Raw genomic sequence first — 21,813 nt, forward strand, 5'->3', positions numbered from 1 at the left:
GGCCTGTGGAGCTCTTTAGTTTTCATAGCAGCTCCTCTAATCCTCTTAAAGGAAACTATTTGCGCACACAAAATCCAACGCTAAACACAGCTAATAGATAACATCAGGTTGGTTTGTATTTCTAAGCTAATTAAAAAAAATAACATCTAATTTAAGTTCACAGAGAGGTCAGAAGTACTGCTGCCAGTGATTGCTATGCTCTGCTCAGTGTCCATACTGTCAAGTCAGAAGAAGGGTCGTGGGATGTGATTTTCATTCATGTTGCCAAAGTAAAGCCCACTTGTTTAGTGAATTGTAGCTGCTGGTCTGGTTTGTTTTTGTGCTGGAAAGAAGTACCTGAAACAAGGAAATGGTGTCACTGGTGGAAAAGGAAGCTGGCCTGGAAAAACTGGCAGAAGGAGGAAGGTCTTGGGCATGGCATTGGGCAACTGTCTATTTCCTTTGTAATTCCCAGCGTATCAGAATTTCACACCAGGTTTAGTTACATTCAGGTTCATACCTTAATCGTGTGGTTTGCTTAAATGGATGCAAAGGAGACAGTATGTGCAAGAAAGCAAAGCTAAGCTAGCGGTGGCAAACAGCACCCCTACACAGTTCTGGATGAGTGAAGTACTGGTGAGCTGTATCAGTGCAGGACAACAGGGTTCTACCACCACTGCATGCACTGCTGTTCTCCAATCCAACACAGGTTTGTTCATTTATTAAGAGTGTAAGAATGCTGATGTTAGCTGGAGGAGGTACAGAAGAACAACTGCACGTAACCGAAAGGCGCTCTTGTTTGGAGGTTATGATAGGAAAATGCCTGCTGGGAATCTCTTTCCATGATAACATCCTGATTATGAAAGTTTTGGAGTTTGTTGGGTTTTGTTTTGTCTCCCTTTCTTTGGAGCCCTGCTCCCCCTCTTGGTTTGAGTAGCACTAACAGGAGGCACAGGTTGATGTACTTCTTCAGAGCTCTCTTCATGGCAAAAAAAGCTGGAGTAACTGCAGGTATAAAAAGAGAGCTGTATCAGTCTGTGTTTCACAACTAAAATCTAGGGATTTCTTCAGTAAACCTACATAAGAGAAGCAGCTTTTTTCTTTTAATAATAGCAATGGTTCTTCTTTTCCAGTTTGCTGGGACCTTGTCAGATGGCTTGGGAAAGACAATGGACAACAGACATCAAACCGAGCGCGAATACATCCGCTATCACGCTGCAACGAGTGGAGAGCACCTTGTTGCAGGCATCCATGGCCTTGCACATGGTAAGCTCAACTTGTTTCACTCTTATAGCAATGAGCAGATTGAAAAGAATGGTGCTCTACAGCTTGCATTACTCTTGGGTGGTGAGTTGTGGCCTCAGGGGCTGAGCTGTTGTAGACTTCATTTTTGAATTAAGTCTCTTATTTGCAATTGTAAATAAAAACTTCTTAAATTCAATTTTAGAGAGCGTCCCTCCAAAACCTTTTTCTCTGTGTCATCATAAAATACCCACGCACAGAGCCTTTGTGGGAGCCAGGCACAGAAATAGAAATGCCCATGGCTGGATTTTAACCTTTCTGCCTTCAGTTCACAAAATTTGAGTTTCCTCAGAATCAGTGCATCAGTTCGATGGAACGTTTCACCAGTTGGGTGATTTATTATTATTTGTTTTAACCTTCTTTTTAATCCTGATCCGAACGAGGGTAATTAATTTGTGTGAAAGACAGCAGGCTAGTCATAATTTGGCCAGAATCTCACATCAATTTAGTTCATGATTTATCTATTGAAGAAAGTTAAATCAATACAAGCCAAATTTAAAACAAATATTTATATTTTGCATCATCTTGACTCAGTTTGTTTAAATGTCATTCTTTGAGTGTGTCTGTTGCAGGCTGCATCGTTTTGCTTTTTCTAAAACAGCAGCAATATTCTGTGCTGAGCAGAAGTCCTTACCCCCATGTTCTGTCATAAAGAGACTGTGGATCACGAGAAGTCTCTCTCCTGCTCATCTCATGTGTTGTAAAGTCTGCTATAGCCAGTATCAGTACAAAAGGAGGAAAACCGAAATATTTCAGATGTTGCCGAGAAGTCAATTAAAATGACTTAATAATTAGTGGGACTGTTTTAGTTTCAGTTCTGTGGAATTTTTACATGCTTCCCACCATTCCATTAAATCCTGCCTGATGAAATGCAGGAATTAACCATCATCTACAGTTGTTCAAGAGAAGTGATTGAAATGCTTTGTGCTTTGTTCTCAAGTCCGCAAGTGAAGATGCTGCCTGGGCTGTACTTGAATTCTAGATGTGAAGAGCACCTGGTTGCTGCAAAGCTAGAGAGCCAGGTGGGGGAAGCATTCCTGTGGGGCTGAAGCCAGTTCACCAATAATTGTGCAATATGACATCTGTAAAGCACATCCTCAGTTAATAACTTTCCAAATCTTGTAGACTCAGGAGAATCTTGATTTTTTTTCTGAGCACTTTGAGATGGAAACATTCACAGGAATGTCAGTTGGCAGCATCAAAAAATCACTCATGCCAGTTTATTGGAGTTGACTTCTTCCAGTGGATGAGTGCAGTTTTCCATGGGCAGGCAGTGTGGGGGAACACAGCTGTGCAGTGCTTCTGGCCTACTCTGCCCTTTCTGTGTGTGCCAGGTATCATTGGAGGTCTGACAAGCGTCATCACTTCAACAGTAGAAGGTGTGAAGACTGAAGGAGGTGTCAGTGGTTTCATATCAGGTCTTGGGAAGGGTCTGGTTGGCACAGTAACCAAACCTGTTGCTGGAGCTCTGGATTTTGCATCAGAAACTGCACAGGCAGTGAGGGACACCGCGACTCTGAGCGGCCCCAGGTCAGTAAGTGCTTTATATTGCCAATCAGCTATAATGTTAAATGTGTTTAATGGTACCTGCTGCAATTTCTAACCTGATCATCTTTCCTTGCCCAAAGAAGCTGTCGATCAATCAAATACACTGTGTGATATAGCCTACTTTAATTAACTTCATTTTCCTTGGCAAGTTTTTTCAGTGGTATCTGCTGGTACTTTACTCTTAGTTAAATTAGAAAAGCTGCAACATAAAATCCTGATTTTCATTTCTACAATGGTTCTCATTTACCAAAAATGTGGATGTGTGCCATTATTTGCACATGTCTGTGTTAGGAGTCAGTACATGTGGACAGCTCATTGACCTCTGGCCCATGCTCAGCATAACCTGGTCTGGACAAAATAATGAGTATCCTTAAACTAAATGAAGTATTTCACAGAATGAACCTAGGTGTGCTTTGTTGTGGAAATGGAAGTGTCCACATAGATGTTCCTGTTCCTTAACTTGCTTTGTAAAACCAAGAGGTCAAGGTTTACTATTGGGTAAGTAAGTGTGCATACATAGAATTACACAAGAAGTGTAAGCAGACCCCTAAGAAAACACATCTACTGTTTTGTTGGCACATTTTCTGAAGTTGTGACTGCAGATTTATTTACCAAAAGGTGAGGAGAAGCACACCTGGCTGTCCTGCAGGCTGTCTCAGCAGCTGAGCTGTGTTGTTACTACAGGTTGTTTCAGGATGTGTGTTCAGGATGGTACTTAAAATTCATCTTTACAAATACTTCTGTGAGATCCCAGACTATAAGCAGTAGTGATGATGTTGCCAACAGCTGATAAACTACCCAGCAACTGAGAGGGGATCCCCAACCAGCCTTATCTCCTGCTTGTGTCTGCCTTGGTGACATATTTCCCTTTAACTTGTTAACTGTCAGTTATGAGATAAGGCCAGTGAGCTGAACTACAGAATTCTGAAATACTGTCATCAGACCAGCACTGGGAAATGATTTTCTTCTTTAAATACGCTGTAATAAATGTTTGGCCCACCAACACTACAAGGAAAATCTCTGCCACTTACATAATGAAGCAACCAGATTGTTTTTTTTTTTTCAGGGGTATAAAAAAGAACAACAAAGGATTTGGACGTTCCTTGGGTTGCTGTGTACCAATATCCCCCTGCTGCATTTGTTAAGTGTTCAAATATGTGCAGTTTGGAATCAAAATAGAACAGTGTTCCAAACTCAGGATGCTGGCTCCTGTTGAATTTTCTGTTTTAAGTGTGTGCAGGGCCATGCAGACTCCTCCAAGCTAAGTGCACCAAACATCCAACTGCTGAAAATGAGTTTGTGGCAGTAACTGATCTCAAAAGTATTCTGAACAAGTGAGCACAGTAGGAATGATGAGCATTTTAGGAACTGTCCTGAACTTATCATGAGGCTGACAGCTAAGGTGTAAGTTTCAGGTATTTGTGCAGAAAGTGTTAGCAGTTAATTACAGCTCTACTGAAATAGCATGGGAAGTAACTGTAAATTAAAGGCCCTTGCAGTTCTCTTTATCTTACGGGTTAATTTCTTCATTATTTCTTTATTAAATTAAAAAAAAAAAAGAGACCTGAAATGATGCTGCTTGGCTTCAAATTTTACTGAATTTGAGTTGGAGAGCAATGGGGAAGACTCTGTGGCTTGTGTTACTCGGTGATTGTGCTCCTTGGACAGAAATCTCTGTTGGTTTCAGATGTATTGATTTGTACTGGGATTCATGCAGCTAGCAAAACCTCTGTGTTTGCAGTGTGGAGCCAAGCTCAGTCCTGCTGAGACACAGACGATGGCTTTATAGCTTACTGTGGTAGTTTAAAATGTGATGTGTTTAAAGGGCAAGCAGATATTTTTAAGTCTAACTATAGGCTGGACGTTTTCAAGGCTAATCTTAAGTGTTACTGTATTGTATTCGTAATTTATGAATAAAGCTGCCTTAATATTTTTAAATTTTAATGCCGGGGATAAAAGAAAGCAGTTGTTGGCAACGCCGTATCCATCTAATTTATAAACAGTTAATGTTGTGACTTTATACCTTTCTGGGGGGGTTTTATGCGTTCCAAGCACTGCAGTGTCACATACAAGAGTTCTGATTATTTCCATACTTGTCATACATTGCCAGAAGTCTTAAAGGCCAGCTCAGAACAGGAAAGCTGTTGTATCTCTAGATGTGCTTGGAAGGCTCTCCTAGAGACCTGTGTTAACTCCTAGCACAGCCCAGGTTCAGGGGGTGGATTCAGATGTGTGTCCAATTGATGAGCAGCACACAGAACTGCTGCTGCAGTGCTGTCAGGATTCTGCCAGGTCAGGGCACATCTTGAACCTTGTTTTGTCACTGCTGAGCTGCTGCTGGGAGGGCTCACGTCCTTATTGGATTGGCAGAAGTAAGGGGGTGACTTCCTGGCCTGCTCAATTCTCATAATGCTGTCAGCGAGCCAGTTGTATTAGTTAAAAATAGAGGCTGCCGTGCCATTAAGGGACCTAGAAAATTCTTCTGGAGGTAGTTGTTTCTTCTAAATGCATCTGGAAGGAAGCATCCTGCACTGGTTTTTCTTTGTTCACCACCTTTCATGTTATCGCTCAGAAATACATGATGAGCTTGCAAAGATTGAGACAATGCCAGCAGCAGGTAATTTATTATTAATTGGTTGATATGCTTATTTTCCACTCTGTGCATCCATCTCACTGTCAGCTACAACTCTCACTGTAAATCTAAAAGCATTAGACTCAAGGGCATGAGAATACCTTGAAAAGGGGAAATAGAAAATGTGTAAATAATTGTCTGGAAGGTTGTCCTGGTTGATACATTCTCAGCGTTTTGCATTTTGATGACAGGCATTGCTTGAACCTTAACACCTCTGTGCATGTCCCCACATCCCTCCTTCCCTTGTGCTCCATTGAGACCTGACTCAGAGTCTTCAGAGCTCTGCCATTTATGGGCCAGGGCTGTGATGCAGTTGGCACTGCTGTCCTACTGGGAACCCTTCACAAGGTGTCCATACACAGCTGAGGTTACACGTACAGCCAGCAGTCACTGTTGGGTAAATCTGGAAATGGCTCATACGTTCCGCTTGAGCTGATTTATCAGTCAGATCTGTAAATAATTTCAGCACTGTGATTTCCTTCATATCCTCTTTCCTCTCTTTTTCTCATAGGTACATAATAGGCCTTTATTATGAACTGTTTTCTCAAATGAATTGCTTTGTTGGGTTTTTTCTTCTTTTTTCAGCATTTGTCCCTTTTTCTCCCATGGCACCACGTTAAATCCCTGTAGCCATTTGCTTTTCTTCCATGTTAGCTCTGCCTTCTTCCATCATTAGTCACCGTGGTACTTCTTTGTATAGCTTCAAGCTTTTATTATCTCCCTGTCCAGGTTCTTCCATTGCTGTTGTTGAGCTACTCTGCAGTCCCACAGTCTGTATGTTCCCACCCACACTGTGTGCAGAGGGACTGCCATATCCCTGTTCTGTGATGAGCTGTGCTCTGCAAGTCATCCAAAACCACGCTGGCTGCTTGGACTGCCATATCACATTGCAAATTGATGTCCAGTTCTCTGCGTGCTGTTTTCCCCCAAGAGTTTTTTGTTTTGTTTCACTGCATTGCAAGTATCTCCTTGTCATTTAATATTTGTGTTCTGGGTTATTTTTCCCTAGATGAACCGGGCTGCAGTTTTGTAGGTCGAGTCCATTTCATTTCCTGCCATATTTCTGACCTCTTCAGGTTCTTCAGTGTTTCACTGTCCTCACTGGAGTTTTAAACATCTTGTAGCTTGTCCTCTGTAAATAGAATTTTATAGGCTGCTTTTACTGGATCCCTGAAGCTGAAGCTCTGCATGGTAGACACTTGCTGTTCTAATCGATAGTTTTCTGTTACCAGTCTCACCTGCTCAATATTCTTCTGTGAGGTTTTAAGTTACCATTGGTAATGTCCAGTAGTTCTGCAGGAGCTCCTCTTCAGTTCTTCAGATGTTTGTTGTGTAAGTGAACATCGATTTTCTGGTGGTGTAAAATGGTTCCTCAGAGCGCAGCCTTTGTGCCTCTTCAGTATGGATACTTTTATTTCCAAACTTCATTTTTTTCTAAAAATGCACTTCTCAACTATTTTTGTTTCTTTAATAGAGAGTCAACAATCCAGCACCTAATCGCTTAAAATAATTTCATCTTAAATTAGGCTACCCGGAAGGGTGAGCACCAAACCACCCTCTCTTCCTTTTGCCTGTTCCAAGAATGCTTCTTACCTTGCAGGACCCTTCTGGCCTGAAGTTGTGACATGGTTTTCTCTTCTGCATCTTTCTGAAGAATTACTTTTTTTCTTGCCTTTACTTGGAACTGCTTTCCAAATGAATGGCTTGGATTAGGAAGAATTGAATTTGCCTGGAGTGGAATCCTACAGGATTGACAGTATGTTCACCTGTCTGCTTCCTCATAAAGCTCTATGGAACAGCCTAGGTGTGTTTGGGGCACCTGGATGACTCTTGTTTCTGAGTACCTCCAGCCATGAGAGATGGGGATGGTATTCACTGCTGTCCCATATTTCACCACGCTTTTGAATCTGCATGCTAGTTCTTAGGAAGTCAGCAGTTAGGGAATAAAGCTTACTTGTTGAGTATTAAAACAGTGTAATTTACAGAGTGATAAATACTTTTTTGGTCACATTCCAGAGAGGACAGTAGAGAGACCCAGGAATTTTTTTGTGTGTGAGAAACACACTTGGTGTCACTGCTCTGAAAAGCAATTATTTGGGAGCACAGCCTTTGTTTTGCACAGGAAAGCAGAATTTTATTGAAGGTTGAAGAAAATAGCTCTGATTCACACAGGTGGTTTTTTTTCCTGATGTTTTTTTATCCACATGATTTAGTAAAAGGTGGGCGAACCTGTAAAACATTCAGGTTGCTTCATGTTACTTTGTTGTGGGGTCTGTAACTGTAGAGCTGTCTGTATCAAATGTCACTTTGCTTCCAGAACAATACATGGTTGGGTTTTGGAAGGCACTTCTTGCTGTGTAGCACCCAGAAGAAGCTGAGATGATTCAGAGGATCCAAACTGTGCATTAACACATTTCTCTCGCTTTCCTTTTCAGTGGGATGAATGGACATAAATTGGTACCAGCTGTCAAACCAAAGCAGAATGCCTCTATGCATTACTGCAAATGTCTCTATTGCTGAGTGTTTCCATGAGGTTATTGCTAGACATTACTGGTCAGCGTGTGAAATGTGTTTGGAATATTTCTGAATTCAGTTGTCTTACCAGTTGGCTGTCTCTGTCCCTTTTTCTTGAACTTGACCCAATTTAACTATTCTGGAGGAGTGGGAGAATAAAAGCAGGGTGTTTGGATGTATGGCTGCCACATAATGCTTTATTGGTATGGGATAGGTGTGCTTTCTTTCACATCTGCTGTATATGAGTGTTTTTAAGATGAAAAAGCTAAACAATTACAATTACAAAATTGCATTAGGTGTTGTTCAGCTGCAGATCTGACATTTTGCATATATTACACATGATGGAGCATGCAAGCTAGACTTGGAGCAGTAACTTGGTCTCAGGTGAGGTCAGTAAAGTTGAAAGCAAACATCTTACCTGTTTTTAAATATGATTCTTAACACCAGAGGATTGCAGTTGCTGAGGCTGTTCTTCAGAGCTCCCAGTTGCATTTCACTTCTGATTTTTGTGCAGTCTCCATATTTGCAGAATTCTAGATGCTTTAAATTCCGGTAGAGATTGCTAAGCTTTAATTAAGACTTCCTTCTGTTTAAAGCCTTTTGCTCTGCCATGACAGAGGGTGTCCCTGCTCTTACAACTGATTGAAAGACTGCTTTAAAAAACAGAGTGGTCACTGGGTTCATTCCTATTCATGTTCTAAAACCAATTGTCTATTTTTTTTACATAAATATTTTCCACAAAGCATCAATGTTTAACTGGACATCTGAGGACAGAAAGGTGCCCCTGGCTGCCTGCAGGCTGTTGGGTAAGGGACAGAGGGGGCAAGGAGCACTGGAATGGAATGTTGGGAGGGGAGGGCAGATGAATGAAAACAGAAAACATGAAGTGAATGGTGCTGGGCAGTTAACAGAGCAGAACATGTGACGTTATGTTTTTCTTCAGATGTCTATTCGTTATTATCAGCAAACAGCTTCAAAAAGTGAATACTGAGGTCTTATTGTGATGGTCTCCACAAAGCCAAAGTTCTTGCTAGCACCTCAGTGCATTACATCTGGGGCAGGAGTGTTTCTATCACTGGAGTGAAACACAGAGCTTCTGCACCCAACAAAAACCTGTTCCTGGAACTGGGATCACAACAGGAACCAGATTTAGCTGAATTCATTGAGTACAATAACTGGTTTTGAAAAGATAAAAGCTTGTGAGGAAGAAGCCTTGTTGTATTAGACCAGTCTTGCTCACTTTCAGGTGCAACACTTCTGTGAAGACCTGGGGAAGCTGCTTCTCCTTAGGACGAGCAGACATTTACAGCAGATAAATATGCTCAGCAGGTGAGGTGACATCCCAGGTGCTGTCGTGGAGCTGGTGTAGCCCATCAGAAAGTCCAGCAATTTCACAGACCTTCTTCTGGAAAGAGCTGAGAAATCCCTTGCTGGATTTAGCACAGATTTACTCCATGAATTACACTGCAAGTGGCAGTTAAGAGGCCTGGATTCACTTCACAAAATGAAATTCATATACCATCTGTGTACTTGACAGCGTTTAGCTATTAATTTCATTTCCTTAGGATTTTAGACTAATTAGATACAAACTTATTTACTGAAAGGAACACATCTAGACAGGGAGAAAAAATGCTTTCCTTAGAAACCCTTGTATTTCTGCAGCCTGTGTGTTCTGCCAAATTATTTCAGCAGCTTTTGGACGAGAAGGAGAAAAGTAAATGGAACACTTTATTGTGTTGTGTATTTCCTGTCTTCTGGCATTTGTGTAGTTTATAGATCCTTCCTTATTCAGGAAGCCCTCTGCTAAAAGGAACTGCTGTTACAGTGTATTTCTGTAATAGTTCTTGATTTAAAACAACTGCCCAGAGCTGCACACTTCACTGGTGTGCAAAGATGCAAATTGTGTGCAAATAAAACCTCGAGTGGAATTGGGCAGCCTTTGAAAAAACCAAAACATCGTATTAATATGTTATTATCAGCCAAATGAGCTAAAAAGTCTTCAAAGAACAGGCAAGAAAGTACTCAGAATTTCCACTTGCAGGTCTACTTGCTTAGAATTAGGTGAGATGTTAAAAGCATAGAAGAACCAGAAATGAACAAAAGCTTTATTCAAAACAGACGTGTCTCTTGGAATGCATCAGGCCAAATCATCAGACTGCATTCAACCAGTCGGACTCGATCCCCAGAACTGAAAACATTTAATGCACGTTCTGTGGGTTTTTATAATGTCTTTTGGCCATGTTACGAGTATTTTCAGTTCATAAAAATAGTAGAAAAGATGAAACTGGTGTTAATGCAATAGGAATACAGCATTTGTTTATTTACTGGAGCACAAATGGCAAGAGCTGCTCACCAGTGCAATGGCTGTATGAGCTCATGTCCTGGAATACCTGCTTGTTGTGCCAGAGGGGTGAAGTCTAGTCCAGCAGGGCTGGGGCAGCTGTCTGGGAATAGGTTTTACTGGCCTGGTACAGAGGAAGCAAAGCACAGATGTTTTCAGTACTTTGCATCTTATCTTACCCATCATCAGTAGGAGTCCCTGTGGCTTCCCATGGACGTATTTGCTCCTGGTGCCTGTATCTGGAATGCCATCTTTCAAGTTCTTTCCGTTCACTTTCACTCCTGAGTTTGCCTTGCTATCACTTCAAAGATTTCTTTATGTCGTTCATCTTTCTGTCCTGTATCATAGAATCACAGAATCCTTAGAATTGGAAGGGACCTCTGAAGGCCATCTAGTCCAGCTCCCCTGCAGTGAGCAGGGACAAGTGTCCTTTAATTACTGCAGTAATAAAGCTTTGAGTAGAGAGCATGTGAGCACTCCACAAGGGGCCTGCTTCTGCTCCGAGACCAGATACAGAGATGGAGGAAACGTCTGCAAGGCACAAAGGGGAAGTCTTGTTTCCTCTCCCTCTGTATTTCCAGTAGTTTGGTGTGTTAGAAGAGTCACTTCCTGCTAATTCTTCCCAAGTGCCAATCCCATGGCATCATCTCTGAGGTTTCTCCATAATATGACAGATATGACAACCTGCTGATGGACTGGCGCTGTCTGCCTGACAAGCTTTGTTTTCAAACTAAAGCTGCAGCACTGCTGTAGAACTGTTTGCAAGCAGCACTTTGAGCCAGATTAGCTTGGGTTCGTAGTTACGGAGTAATTACAGGCTTACCTGAATGCAAACGACCTTGTGCCCAAGGTATGTGCTGACATGCTGTTAGCCTGTTTACCTGTTGCTAGACAGGCTTTTTTTCCTTTGTCATTAACGGTGAGGTTTTATGTTCAGTCCTAGTCCGAGTCCGTACATGGGGCCCAGGGCCTGCTGGGATAGGGTTTTACACTTGTGCTGTCCTTTTGCCCTTCCACTGAACTCTTTTCATTTCAGTCATGAGCAAACAGTCAGTGCCTGAACTAACAACCCTGCAATCCTCCAAAGCACGCCTCGCTTACAGTACCAAACAAAGGGAGGCCTGCGTGGGCCGGCCCAAGCCAAGGAATGCAGCTTCGGGGTTCTGCTCCATAAATTTAACCAGCACGACAAAAAGGAGATAATATGAGCCTTCGTGATGATCTGAAAGGGGGAGGTTTGTGTCCCATTGATTGCGGTCTGGCCTATTGCCAGGCCCCGAGCCTGACCGACAGTTGAACCATATCGTTAAGGCGTGTAATACAGCTCAAGTCTTGTACAGCAGCCAATGAGTACATATCCAGAGGGCAAAAGTTTATAAAGAGTTGAGGCTGTCCTGTTTAACCCTCTCACACTGCATGTAATATATACTGCTGCCATTCAGAAATAGTCCCATTGCTATTAAAAATGTAAACCTTCAACTTTCTTTACTTGGAAGAAATACATGTGTGTCTGATTTCTAATGTGCAGCAGATTTATAAAGTGATCTGAGAAAAATATGTAAAACTGATCCTTCAGAAAAAACCAATCCAACCCCCCCTTTTTCTTTTTCCACTGCTTTATCCGTAGTTGGTTACTTTTGTTGAGATGTCTTCTGGTTGTTATGCAGAATCTTTCATACAGATGGAGCTATTTATTGCCTTGATGTCACCTCATTTAGCATGTGGCTGGTATTTTTATAGATAATTTTTTCACCTAATGTTGCTGTTAACATGTGGAGCGCTCTTTAGCAGTTCTGGAAGTGCAGCCAGTTGATTTAAATTGCTTTTGCAACTGTTAGTGCTAAAGAGCCAAACAGACGTCCTGAGGAGTCGTCATTCAGTGACTGTTGTGCTGGTGGGCTGCAAAGGGCACCACGTAGGGTGTGAAGAGAAGATGCAGAGGGTGAGCACGGCCCATTTCACACAGTCCTTCATGCACAACTGATAGTTAATGCTGGGTAGCAGGCAGTGGTTTGCATTTTGCACTCCAAGTGAAATGACCACTTCTGCAATTACTGTAAGTGGGCGTTGCTTGGCCAGCATGGATGGTTTGTGATGGGACCATTGTAAACATGAACGTAATGTCAGCAGACTGGGCTTAGAAGTTTCAGTACTGCACTGTGTCCCAGGGCAGAGTGACAGTGTGGCCCTGAGCTTTTTAAGGCCAAGTTCAGCTCTTCTCATTCAGATGGATACTGGAAAGAAAGCGCTGCAAAGAACCTTATCTTTCACATGGAATCAGAGGGTGAATGGGAGCATTTTTCAGCACGTTGGTGAGACAAGAAACTTCAAGGCCAGTAACATGACTCTGTGATCAGTGCAGCAAGAGCCTGGGATAAACTGGAAACTGAGAAGGCAGTGTTTATTTACATATTTTTTTTCATCTCTTAATCTTGATGATACCAAAGTGCTTGAAGAAGCTCGCTGCGCTATTAGGTAAGGAAGTACCAAAGGTTGAATAGTGAATGATGTGCTGAGTACTGCAGTTTTTCAGTATATAAACACATGCAGCTCACACAGACCTTGGATTTCTGATAGGGATGTCTTAAGGATGTGCTGTTTCAGTGAGTACATCTGCTCCTCTGCTGTTTACAAGGAAGTGATTCTTAGCTTTAACTTCTCGCTTCCTTTTGAAGTGGGAGCCTTTAGAGATTGTATACAATCATAACCCCAGTGAATAGTACTCAATTTTGGTTTGATCTTGTATACAAAGGAAAGGGGGAGGGGAGAAAATAGCTCCATCTCAAAGAGGCTGGCAGGAACCGCCTGCATGATAAGCAGTTCCTTCTTCAGCATGCTGCTCTGTCTGAGAGTATCCTGAGTCAGATAAAGGTCCTCTGTATCTGAGCTCGTAGATCCATCCAGAGAGGAGGGATTTGACTTTAAGTGGGAGGTTTTAACCCGAGGCACCGTTTATTTGTATGTTTCTGCCTGAAATGAGCATTCTGGGAACACGTTTAACGAGTACAATATATTCCATGCATTTGCTGGAATAAACGGTGCATATAAGCTTCCTCAGATATGCAGTCAGCAGGGAGCTGTCTGGCTCAAGATTTTACACATTCTTGCATCTAACTGAGATACTCTAATGCCAAATCCAATATCCAGACTGCACTGTGTGTGCGTTTGTAACACACCTTAAAAACATCTGTCTGAATTGGTGAACGAATTCCATCACAGCTCGCTGGGTTCAGGTGGCAAAGTCCTTCTCCAAGAAACCATCTGCCCATTGGGAACTGCAGCCCCAAAGCCCAGCAAGTGGGCAATAATTCCTCGGTCAGGAGGTGCAGCTTTCCCTTCTGCCATGAATCTGTGATGGTCGTAAGGCTGTGTGAAACTGAGCCCAAGTCATGTAACGTTCGCATGCTCAGACGCAGAGAACACACTGCTCAGTGAAGGTGGAAGATGTTCCAGCTTGTCACAGCAGTTCATCATTTGAAACAAAGTACAGTTAAGGACATCACTGAGGAATTGTGGCAATGGTGGATTTTCAGTATTTTGCAAAACTGTGATAGGAAATATAGGCCTTCCCAGCAATGGCATACGTTTGTTTTCATTTCTTATCCCGTGGTATGACTGCGTTGTCTGTGGTTCTGCTGTGATTGCTGAACTTGGAGGTTATTTTTCAACTGACTGTGGCACTTCTGAGTGTGCTTACACTGTGTTCTCCTGTTGTGGACTTTGGAGGTGGTTAAGCACTGTCTTCGTCCTGCTTTCTGTGGAAATACACATGGATGAAGGCTGCAGGTGGAATTCACTCTGAACTCCAACTGTGGCGGGTATTTTAGCTGGTGTGTATTTTACAGCAGAAGATGTAAGACTATTCTTCTTTTAATTTACTGGATTAAGTCTCTTCTGCATGTCTGAAATGCACTAAACCCCCACAGACAAAGCACGCACTGTATTTATGAAGCAGACTTTTTCCAGAGCCACGTAAGTAACAGGTTTAGTATTATTTCTCCAAAATACCAGCAGCAATTGAATTGTTCCATAGGCTTATACTGCCTGCCAATTTTCCTTTGTTTGAACTAAGGTTGCTTTCTAATTATTGCAGTGGGGGGAAATTGTTCCCAGGCTGAAGGTCAGTATTGCCAAGTTACAGCCCTGAGCAGGCTTCCAGTGATAGATATAATGCAAACTTGGAAAAGAAAAAAAAAAAAGCACGCAGGTTTATACAATGGAAACAGTGACAGGATTTGAGCTATACCAGAACCAGTGAGTTTACTGCTCCAAACAGGTTAGAAGGACAAGGCTGTTAGACTGCAGCACCTTTATGAACGCCACGTATTGATGAAAAAGCTGGAAGGTTTTGGCAGCAAAAACTGGGTCTAGCTGCAAAAAGAACTTTTACTGGGAAGTGTGGGAGAGGGCTGTGCATACAGACAGCTCTCAGAGGCTGCCATGGCTGATCTCTGCGCTGCTGGCTGCCAACCAGGATTTAGTGCAGGGTTTGGGTGTCAGTCAGTCCAGCAGCTGAAGCTTCTGCAAGAGCCTCTTCCATTCAGCACTGCTTTCAGAATGCCAGAGTTATGTTCCTTGCACTTACAGCTGTTGTTTGTGCTGGGCTTTGGGTGCCCTCGTGCTCTTTTGATTACAGATCAAAATCTGGATGCAGGTTATAAGCTCAAGTTGAGCTTCTCAAATAGGTGAATAGTTGCCAGTGCTGCTCCTTGACCAGAACAGGAGGTTTGAAATTCAGATAAACATATTTAATAAAGTTATATTGATTGCTGTGTTGGTCATGGGTAATAACAAGTACTTCAGCAACAATAACCTCTTCTATTACGAAAGGTTGAGGGAACAGGGCATATTTAGCTTGGAGAACAGAAGGCTTTGGGGAGATCTCATTGTGGCCTCCTAGTACTTGAAGGGTGTGTATAAACAGGAGGGGGAACGGCTGTTTGTGAGGGTGGGTAGTGATAGGACAAGGGGGAATGGTTTTAAAGTGAGACTGGGGAGGTTTAGGTTGGATATGAGGAGGAAGTTTTTCACCCAGAGGGTGGTGAGGCACTGGAACAGGTTGCCCAAGGAGGCTGTGGATGCCCCATCCCTGCAGGCATTCAAGGCCAGGCTGGATGTGGCTCTGGGCAGCCTGGGCTGCTGGTTGGTGACCTGCACACAGCAGGGGGTTGGAACTGGATGAGCACTGTGGGCCTTTTCAACCCAGGCCATTCTATGACTGTGACAAGTACAGTTAGGTGCATTTTTACCTACATCATTTCAGAAGTGCAGTGTTTCGTTTTCACAGATTACTTGTTACCTGTTGCTAAAGTTTGTTCCCTTCTGATCTAAGTTATGAGGAGGCAGTCTCTAGGAAATGTGTAGTCTCAAAGGACACTCAAACGTGTAACATATCTGCTCTCAATAACTGCATGTACACCCACTGAGAATCACATCTGATGGTGTACTATAAACCTGTGGTAAAGGATCAAGGATAAAACATAGTTCCCTAAAACGCAGAAGTTTTTTCAGTCTGAGTTGGTGAACAGTTCTCTCAGCAGTAAAAGCAAATACCTTCCGTACATCACTGCACTGTGATCTGTCTGAATACAGAAATTCTGGTTGAAAACTGGTGGACTGAGTCACATGAATTCTATGAACTGTTAAGCAAAAGCCAATTAACACCACTGGCTGTTTTTAGAGGGTGTACGGCCATCTGAAATGAGATTCTCCACTGTTCAGCTTTGTATGAACAGTGAAGAGCTGCAATGTGTGCCTCAACCTTCTGACACCATTTCCAATCTCTTTGTGTCTCCATTCAGCAGCGCTCCTCCCTGCTGTGACTGGTAGACATGAGGGCATTTCTGTCTTGTATTGCCTTTTGTGTGCTTATTAAAAAAGAATCAGCAAATCTGTTGAGTGCATGTTTAATGTAACACAGATGTGGGCACACCACTGTTCATTCTGCTTTACAAGTCTTCACTTTTTGCATTTCATCAGTATTGCTTATTATTTACAGAACGTAACTTGAGATGGTTGAACAAATTTTTAGATTAAAATAAAAAAAAAAAAAAAGAGTTGTGTGGAATGTTGTTGGCTGTCCAGACCAAACAGAGCAGTTTGCCAAGGGGCTGATGGACTAAATCAATGCAATTTAGGCTAGCTCTAGTGAAACTTCATTGAAAAGCAGCCGCCTTCTTACCACCAGGATGAACTTTTGCCATGGAGGCAGTAAGTGCTGTACTTTCAATACTTAGAATCAGAGAATCACAGAATGGCCTGGGTTGAAAAAGACCACAATGATCTCTTGTTCCAACCCCCTGCTGTGTGCAGGTCACCAACCAGCAGCCCAGGCTGCCCAGAGCCACATCCAGCCTGGCCTTGAATGCCTGCAGGGATGGGGCATCACAGCCTCCTTGGGCAACCTGTTCCAGTGCCTCATCTCTGGAAATAACAGCGTGGAAAAAAATAGCATGGTTGAATGTTTATCTGAAAGTTGGTTAATGCAAAAACCGTTCTGCAGTGTCGTTGCTCATAATAGGAAAAGTGTCAAAGTGAAACACTGATGATTGGCCCACAGTGAGTTAAAAAGTGCATTATGCTTCACACGTTTACCCTTTACACTGAGTTAATAGGAAGTACGTACAAGTGCTCTGGAGGGGTTTAACAGCCAGTCAGGGCTTCCTGGGTAAGAAAAGCACTGTTATTGTGCTGCTTTGGAAAGTGAGGATGCAGTACAAGTAGCAATATGTGAATATTACAGTGGCTCAAACTTTTTAATTTATTTGGGTTTTGCATTTCATAAACAGAAATACACGTCTTGCTTACTGGTTGTAAGAATATGTAAGAAAAGGTGGCCAATATGTTCACTTCCTATGTGGGTTCCAAAATAGAATACTACTACTATGCAGCTGTGCCTGCTATAGATAAATCCTGGTTTTAGCTGGAAAATGTAAGGGGCAGGAGAGGTGAACTGCTCTAAGTTGCAGTAATTAATGCTGTGGTTCTAACAACTGTACACAGCTGTTACTCAGTGGAATACTTTTAACTGGGGTACTTGTGGCTATCATGTTTACCTAGTGCTTAGGTTCAGATAAATGCTACTAATGGAAGAATACAGTTTTAAGACATTACATTTTTGCAAATGAGGGTAACAAAGGACCTCCACAGCAAACTGAATTTTCATACTGTTATTTCTCTGTAATTAACAAATGTCTTACCAAAACCCAAGCAGTAAAGCAGCGAGAACATCTGGGTGCAGAGGTACAACTAAAATTGGATAACATTTGACTGGTATTAACAATCACTTTTGTTATGGTTTCATAAACCTCTGCTTTGTTTTGTGTTCCTTAATTTGGAGAATTTCCACTTTTCATTTCATTCTTCCTGCACACAAATTGACTTCCCATCTTAGCATGGCCGTAGTTCAGCTGAAGTGCAGTCACTGAAGTCTGCATCTTTTTGTCCTCCCTGAATTCCTCAGGAGGATCAGTGCTACTTCTGAGCCACTGTAAATGTGCTGTGCAGGTCAGGGATGTAATAAGCTCATTAACAAAATTAGAACTTAGCAGGTAGCCGTGGTGCATTAGAACCATAAGCTGGCTGATGTTTTTGTCTGCTGTGGTGGGAGTCGCTACCTTTGACTTCTCTACCTTGTTTGCAAAATACATGGCTGATATCAAACAGAGCAACGATAGTCAAAACACACTGAGGGAGGTCAGTCACCCAACAGGAGGGCAGCAAAGATATGTAAAAGATTCTCTTCCAACAGTATTTACTGCAGCCAAGAAGGGAAGGGGCAAAAAAAGTTGTCTGTCATGATTAAAAGGCAAGGGTGTCAAAGACTGGAAGGAAAACACATTTTAGAAGTGTGCACGTGTTTTAAGCCTGGGACAGGATTGCTGAAGGTGAAAGGTAACAAAGAAACAGGGCTCCAGAGAAAACATCTGCAGAAAGCAAAGCTTAGAAGGCAAGTGCTCTTGTGTGCTATTGCCAAGCAGCTTAGAAAGAAAAGCCATAGTTACATGGGATTTATTCTGCTATCTTTTGATCAAAAAGCATAGAGACAGTTCACTGTACGGAGGCTTTACAAAGTATCAAGATGGGAAGTAGAGTGAAAATGGTGCATTTGGCTCGAAACACCAGGAACAGCAGTAGTTTGGGAGGTATGAAGCCATGCAGCAATCCCACAGCAATGCTATTGGGAAAGGACAGGGAATAAAGCAGGGCTGTGCTGCCTGTAACACAGATCTTCATGGGTAGGGCGTTCCAAAAGCTAAAAGGAATTCAGAATATTATTTTTTAACAAAATACTGCGAAGGGAGGAACCTACCCTGTGATTCTTTAGCACTATGGCCTGTATCAACCTTTGATGTCTCAGGCCATATATGTCTTTTTATTATTGTCATTTTTAATAAATGTTCAGGAAAGGTAAAGTATGCTAAACCTTGCTTACAAGGTTCTGCTTTTTTCTCTTAACTTTACTGCATGCTCCTATTTCTGTAACCCTTCAGTTTTCAAACTACTGGCAGTTGTCTGTTAGTGACAGCTCCACCTCGGTCTGTGCGCTCCTATTTTCTTTAGACAAGTGGGAAGAAGTGGTCAAATCAATTGAACTCTACTAATAATAAATAGATCAGAAACCTTGTGGATGGTATACTCAGTCTGTTTCTTCATATTAATTTAGCACACTGCCCCTTACATGTACAAAAAACCTGAGATTAATTTGAAATGTAAAGCCACATGAATAGATATTGTGTCTGAGATCCATATGCTGTATTTGTGAAGACCTTCTATTTTCTAGAGGCTCAGTCGCACCTCCTATTTCAAAACAAAGCCAACTCTGTGTGCTGACAGGTTTAAGTGGAATTAAAAGCCTTGCTGTTGCACAAAGTCATTTTTCTGCATCTATTCTGCATGCAGGACACAAGCAGAGAGAGTAAGAAAGCCACGCTGCTGCAGAGGACCCCAAGGGCTCTTGCCTCGCTACTCAGAAAGTGAAGCAGAAGGACAAGAACAGCTGTTCAAACTGACTGACAACATTCAGGATGAGTTGTAAGTACTGATTTACGCAGTTATTTAAGTAGTTCCATTTGCTACCACTGTATCTTTGTGCCTTTGGGAAAGGGATGAACATTATTTCCCATGCACATACAAGGCTATTTCAGGTGTTTTCTCTTGGTACTGAATCACAGCGCACCCCAAGCTCCTGGTGGCTTCCACAGCAGCCCTTTCACTGACTCTGTACCAGTGTCACTGCAGGTGCCACAGGGTCCTGTGCTTCACTTGTTGCTAACTGTTGTAGATGCTGTTTCCAGATGAGTTGGAGCTATGGCTTCTCATCTCTCATGCCTTTTAATGATTCCAGTGTCTTTCTATCACCACAAAAGATGAAATTTCAGCTTCTAGGTAATTAGCATTTAACATGTATGTCCAATGCAGGCTAAACCCTCCTGTGCATAAACACGTGCTGCTGGAACCTCTATTCCTTGCACAGAGGCACATTCCTCATGCAGACAGAATTGCTATCTGTGCATTTATCTGTCTCTGTTGCCTGCTGTTTCTCCCAGCCCAAGGCCTAGCAGAGCAGCTGGAGGCTCCATGGCAGCAGTATGTGAATCACACTGTTAGGTGGGTGCATGCTGAGGTTGCTCTGGTATAGATGTGAGAGAAGCTAGTCAGATGCCTGTGATCCATGTTATTCCTAAGCTAAGGCTGTTAGCAGTAAATGAACAAAACCTGCACTATGAACATTGGTGGTTTTTTTTTCCCAGAAAAGTCAGTATGGAATAATTTGAATGGGTAATAGATGCAGATCTGATGATGCATCTTATGTTTGAATGCCCTGGTTATGGGTGCATAAAAACAAGTGAAAACAGCAGATTTTTGGTCAGGTTAGGCAGTACAAAAAATCCATATTGAGTAGATGCACAGAAAGTTATCTGTTCGTTTGTCAGGTTGCTGGGGTAGGTTCTCATGGCATAATTCATTACTTAACCAAATTTCTCTCTCAGCTACCTGAACAGCTGTTTTCAGTAGACAGCATGAGATACTATGTTTTGCACTATCAGAGTATTTGCTCTGAGTATCTTCACATCAGAGCACTTGCCAAGGCAGAGCAGTCAGTTAGAATTGGTTTCAGTGCCTAAAGAAAAAAATGGCACCTCGTGGTGAAGCTCTTAAGGGAGTTCCCCCATTCACTGCACTGTCTCAACTCCACCAGCATCAATAATGAGGCACTGAAAGCTGTGTGCCTATGAGGAGGTCTGTAGTTGCCACTTGGTTGTGGCCCTGTGATCTTACAGTCAGTCATATTATCCTGTTTGCATCTTATTGAAAGGACTTAAATGGTGTATCTAGCCTCTAGGCTCTTTAAGTGGGGAGAATTGGAAGAGAACAATTTGTGATTAGAAAACCAAACTGTGTCAATTTTTGACAAGTGTACCCTATAAGCAGAACTGTGGGCTGTTGCCATTTCAGTCACGCTGTCCATGCGCTGTGACTTTCATCATTAGGAACATCACACAACAAGAAAACAGAAAATAAGTACAAAATTATGCCTCTGACTTTTATCCTAATATCATAATCAGAAACATATTTAGAGACCTGATTATTTGCATATTTTTCTTCAGAGTTAAATCCATAAAAGGGGGTTTAATACCTTGCTCTACTGTTCTAACTAAATGTTTCCACATTTTTTTCCAGTTAGACTCACTGTTTCACTTCTGGAAAATATTGTGTAATTACTTCCTGATGTTGTTAAAAACCCACAAATTCTCCAGAGGTCTGGTTGCTTCTGCTTTGTTCTACTGGATCATGTTTCATTTAATCTTCCATTTTATTAATTTGAAATTTTTAAAATAGTGTTGATGAAAGTTCGGGTTTTTTTAAATGTATAAATCAATGAAAGTAATATCTTGTAGTCGTATCTTAAAAGGTTAAATACTCATTTTGAGAACTAGGCCTGGAGAAGAAAATAAAATAACAGTTGGCAAGAGAAAATGGGTAATGATGCATGACTCAAAGTTAGAACAAAACGTAGAGCTTGAACAACAAGCTGATGTTTCAGTGCTTCGCTATAAAATACGTCCCGTTTCCATTCCTCAAAGTACATGTAAGCACATGAAAAATCAGAGGTATAATCTTCTTATGGGGAAAAAAATACAGCCCTGTAGTCTGGTTTCCCAGTTGTTTCCACTGAACTTCACGGTAGCTTTTGCTAGTTGGGTTCTCTCTGAGGATATCTCCATACAGAAGGCTGGAATCCCATGTATGTGGAAAAAAACCAACAGTTCTGCTTTTGTGGGTGTACAACACCTTGTAAAATCTCTCAGCTTTACCTTGAAAGTTGCAAAGAATGGTAATAGAATATATTTGAGATTTCTGATGATCACCTTTCTTTAATTTTCTCTTCCTGCTGGAAAAGAAACAAAAGCAGTGTGCCAGCAGCTTTGCTCTGGTTGCTCTTCCAGTGGAAGCATAACCCAATGGGATCTCTGCAAAACACTGCTCTTTTATT

The 21,813-nt window shown here is 42.0% G+C and overlaps 1 protein-coding gene across 5 annotated transcripts in view; it reads left to right on the plus strand.

Moving 5' to 3' along the window:
• Positions 1-21,813, plus strand: part of VPS13D (vacuolar protein sorting 13 homolog D) — an 89,701-nt gene that overhangs the window by 63,081 nt on the left and 4,807 nt on the right. For all 5 annotated transcript variants that reach the window (XM_031613592.2, XM_031613594.2, XM_031613593.2 and 2 more), the window contains 3 exons: positions 1,113-1,245; positions 2,616-2,811; positions 19,218-19,349. In XM_031613592.2, coding sequence (XP_031469452.2) covers positions 1,113-1,245; positions 2,616-2,811; positions 19,218-19,349 — 461 coding nt within the window. The remainder of the gene's footprint in view (positions 1-1,112; positions 1,246-2,615; positions 2,812-19,217; positions 19,350-21,813) is intronic.

Source organism: Phasianus colchicus, chromosome 22 (assembly GCF_987193195.1).
Source record: "Phasianus colchicus chromosome 22, bPhaCol1.hap1.1, whole genome shotgun sequence".
In the NCBI taxonomy this organism is placed as follows: domain Eukaryota; kingdom Metazoa; phylum Chordata; class Aves; order Galliformes; family Phasianidae; genus Phasianus; species Phasianus colchicus.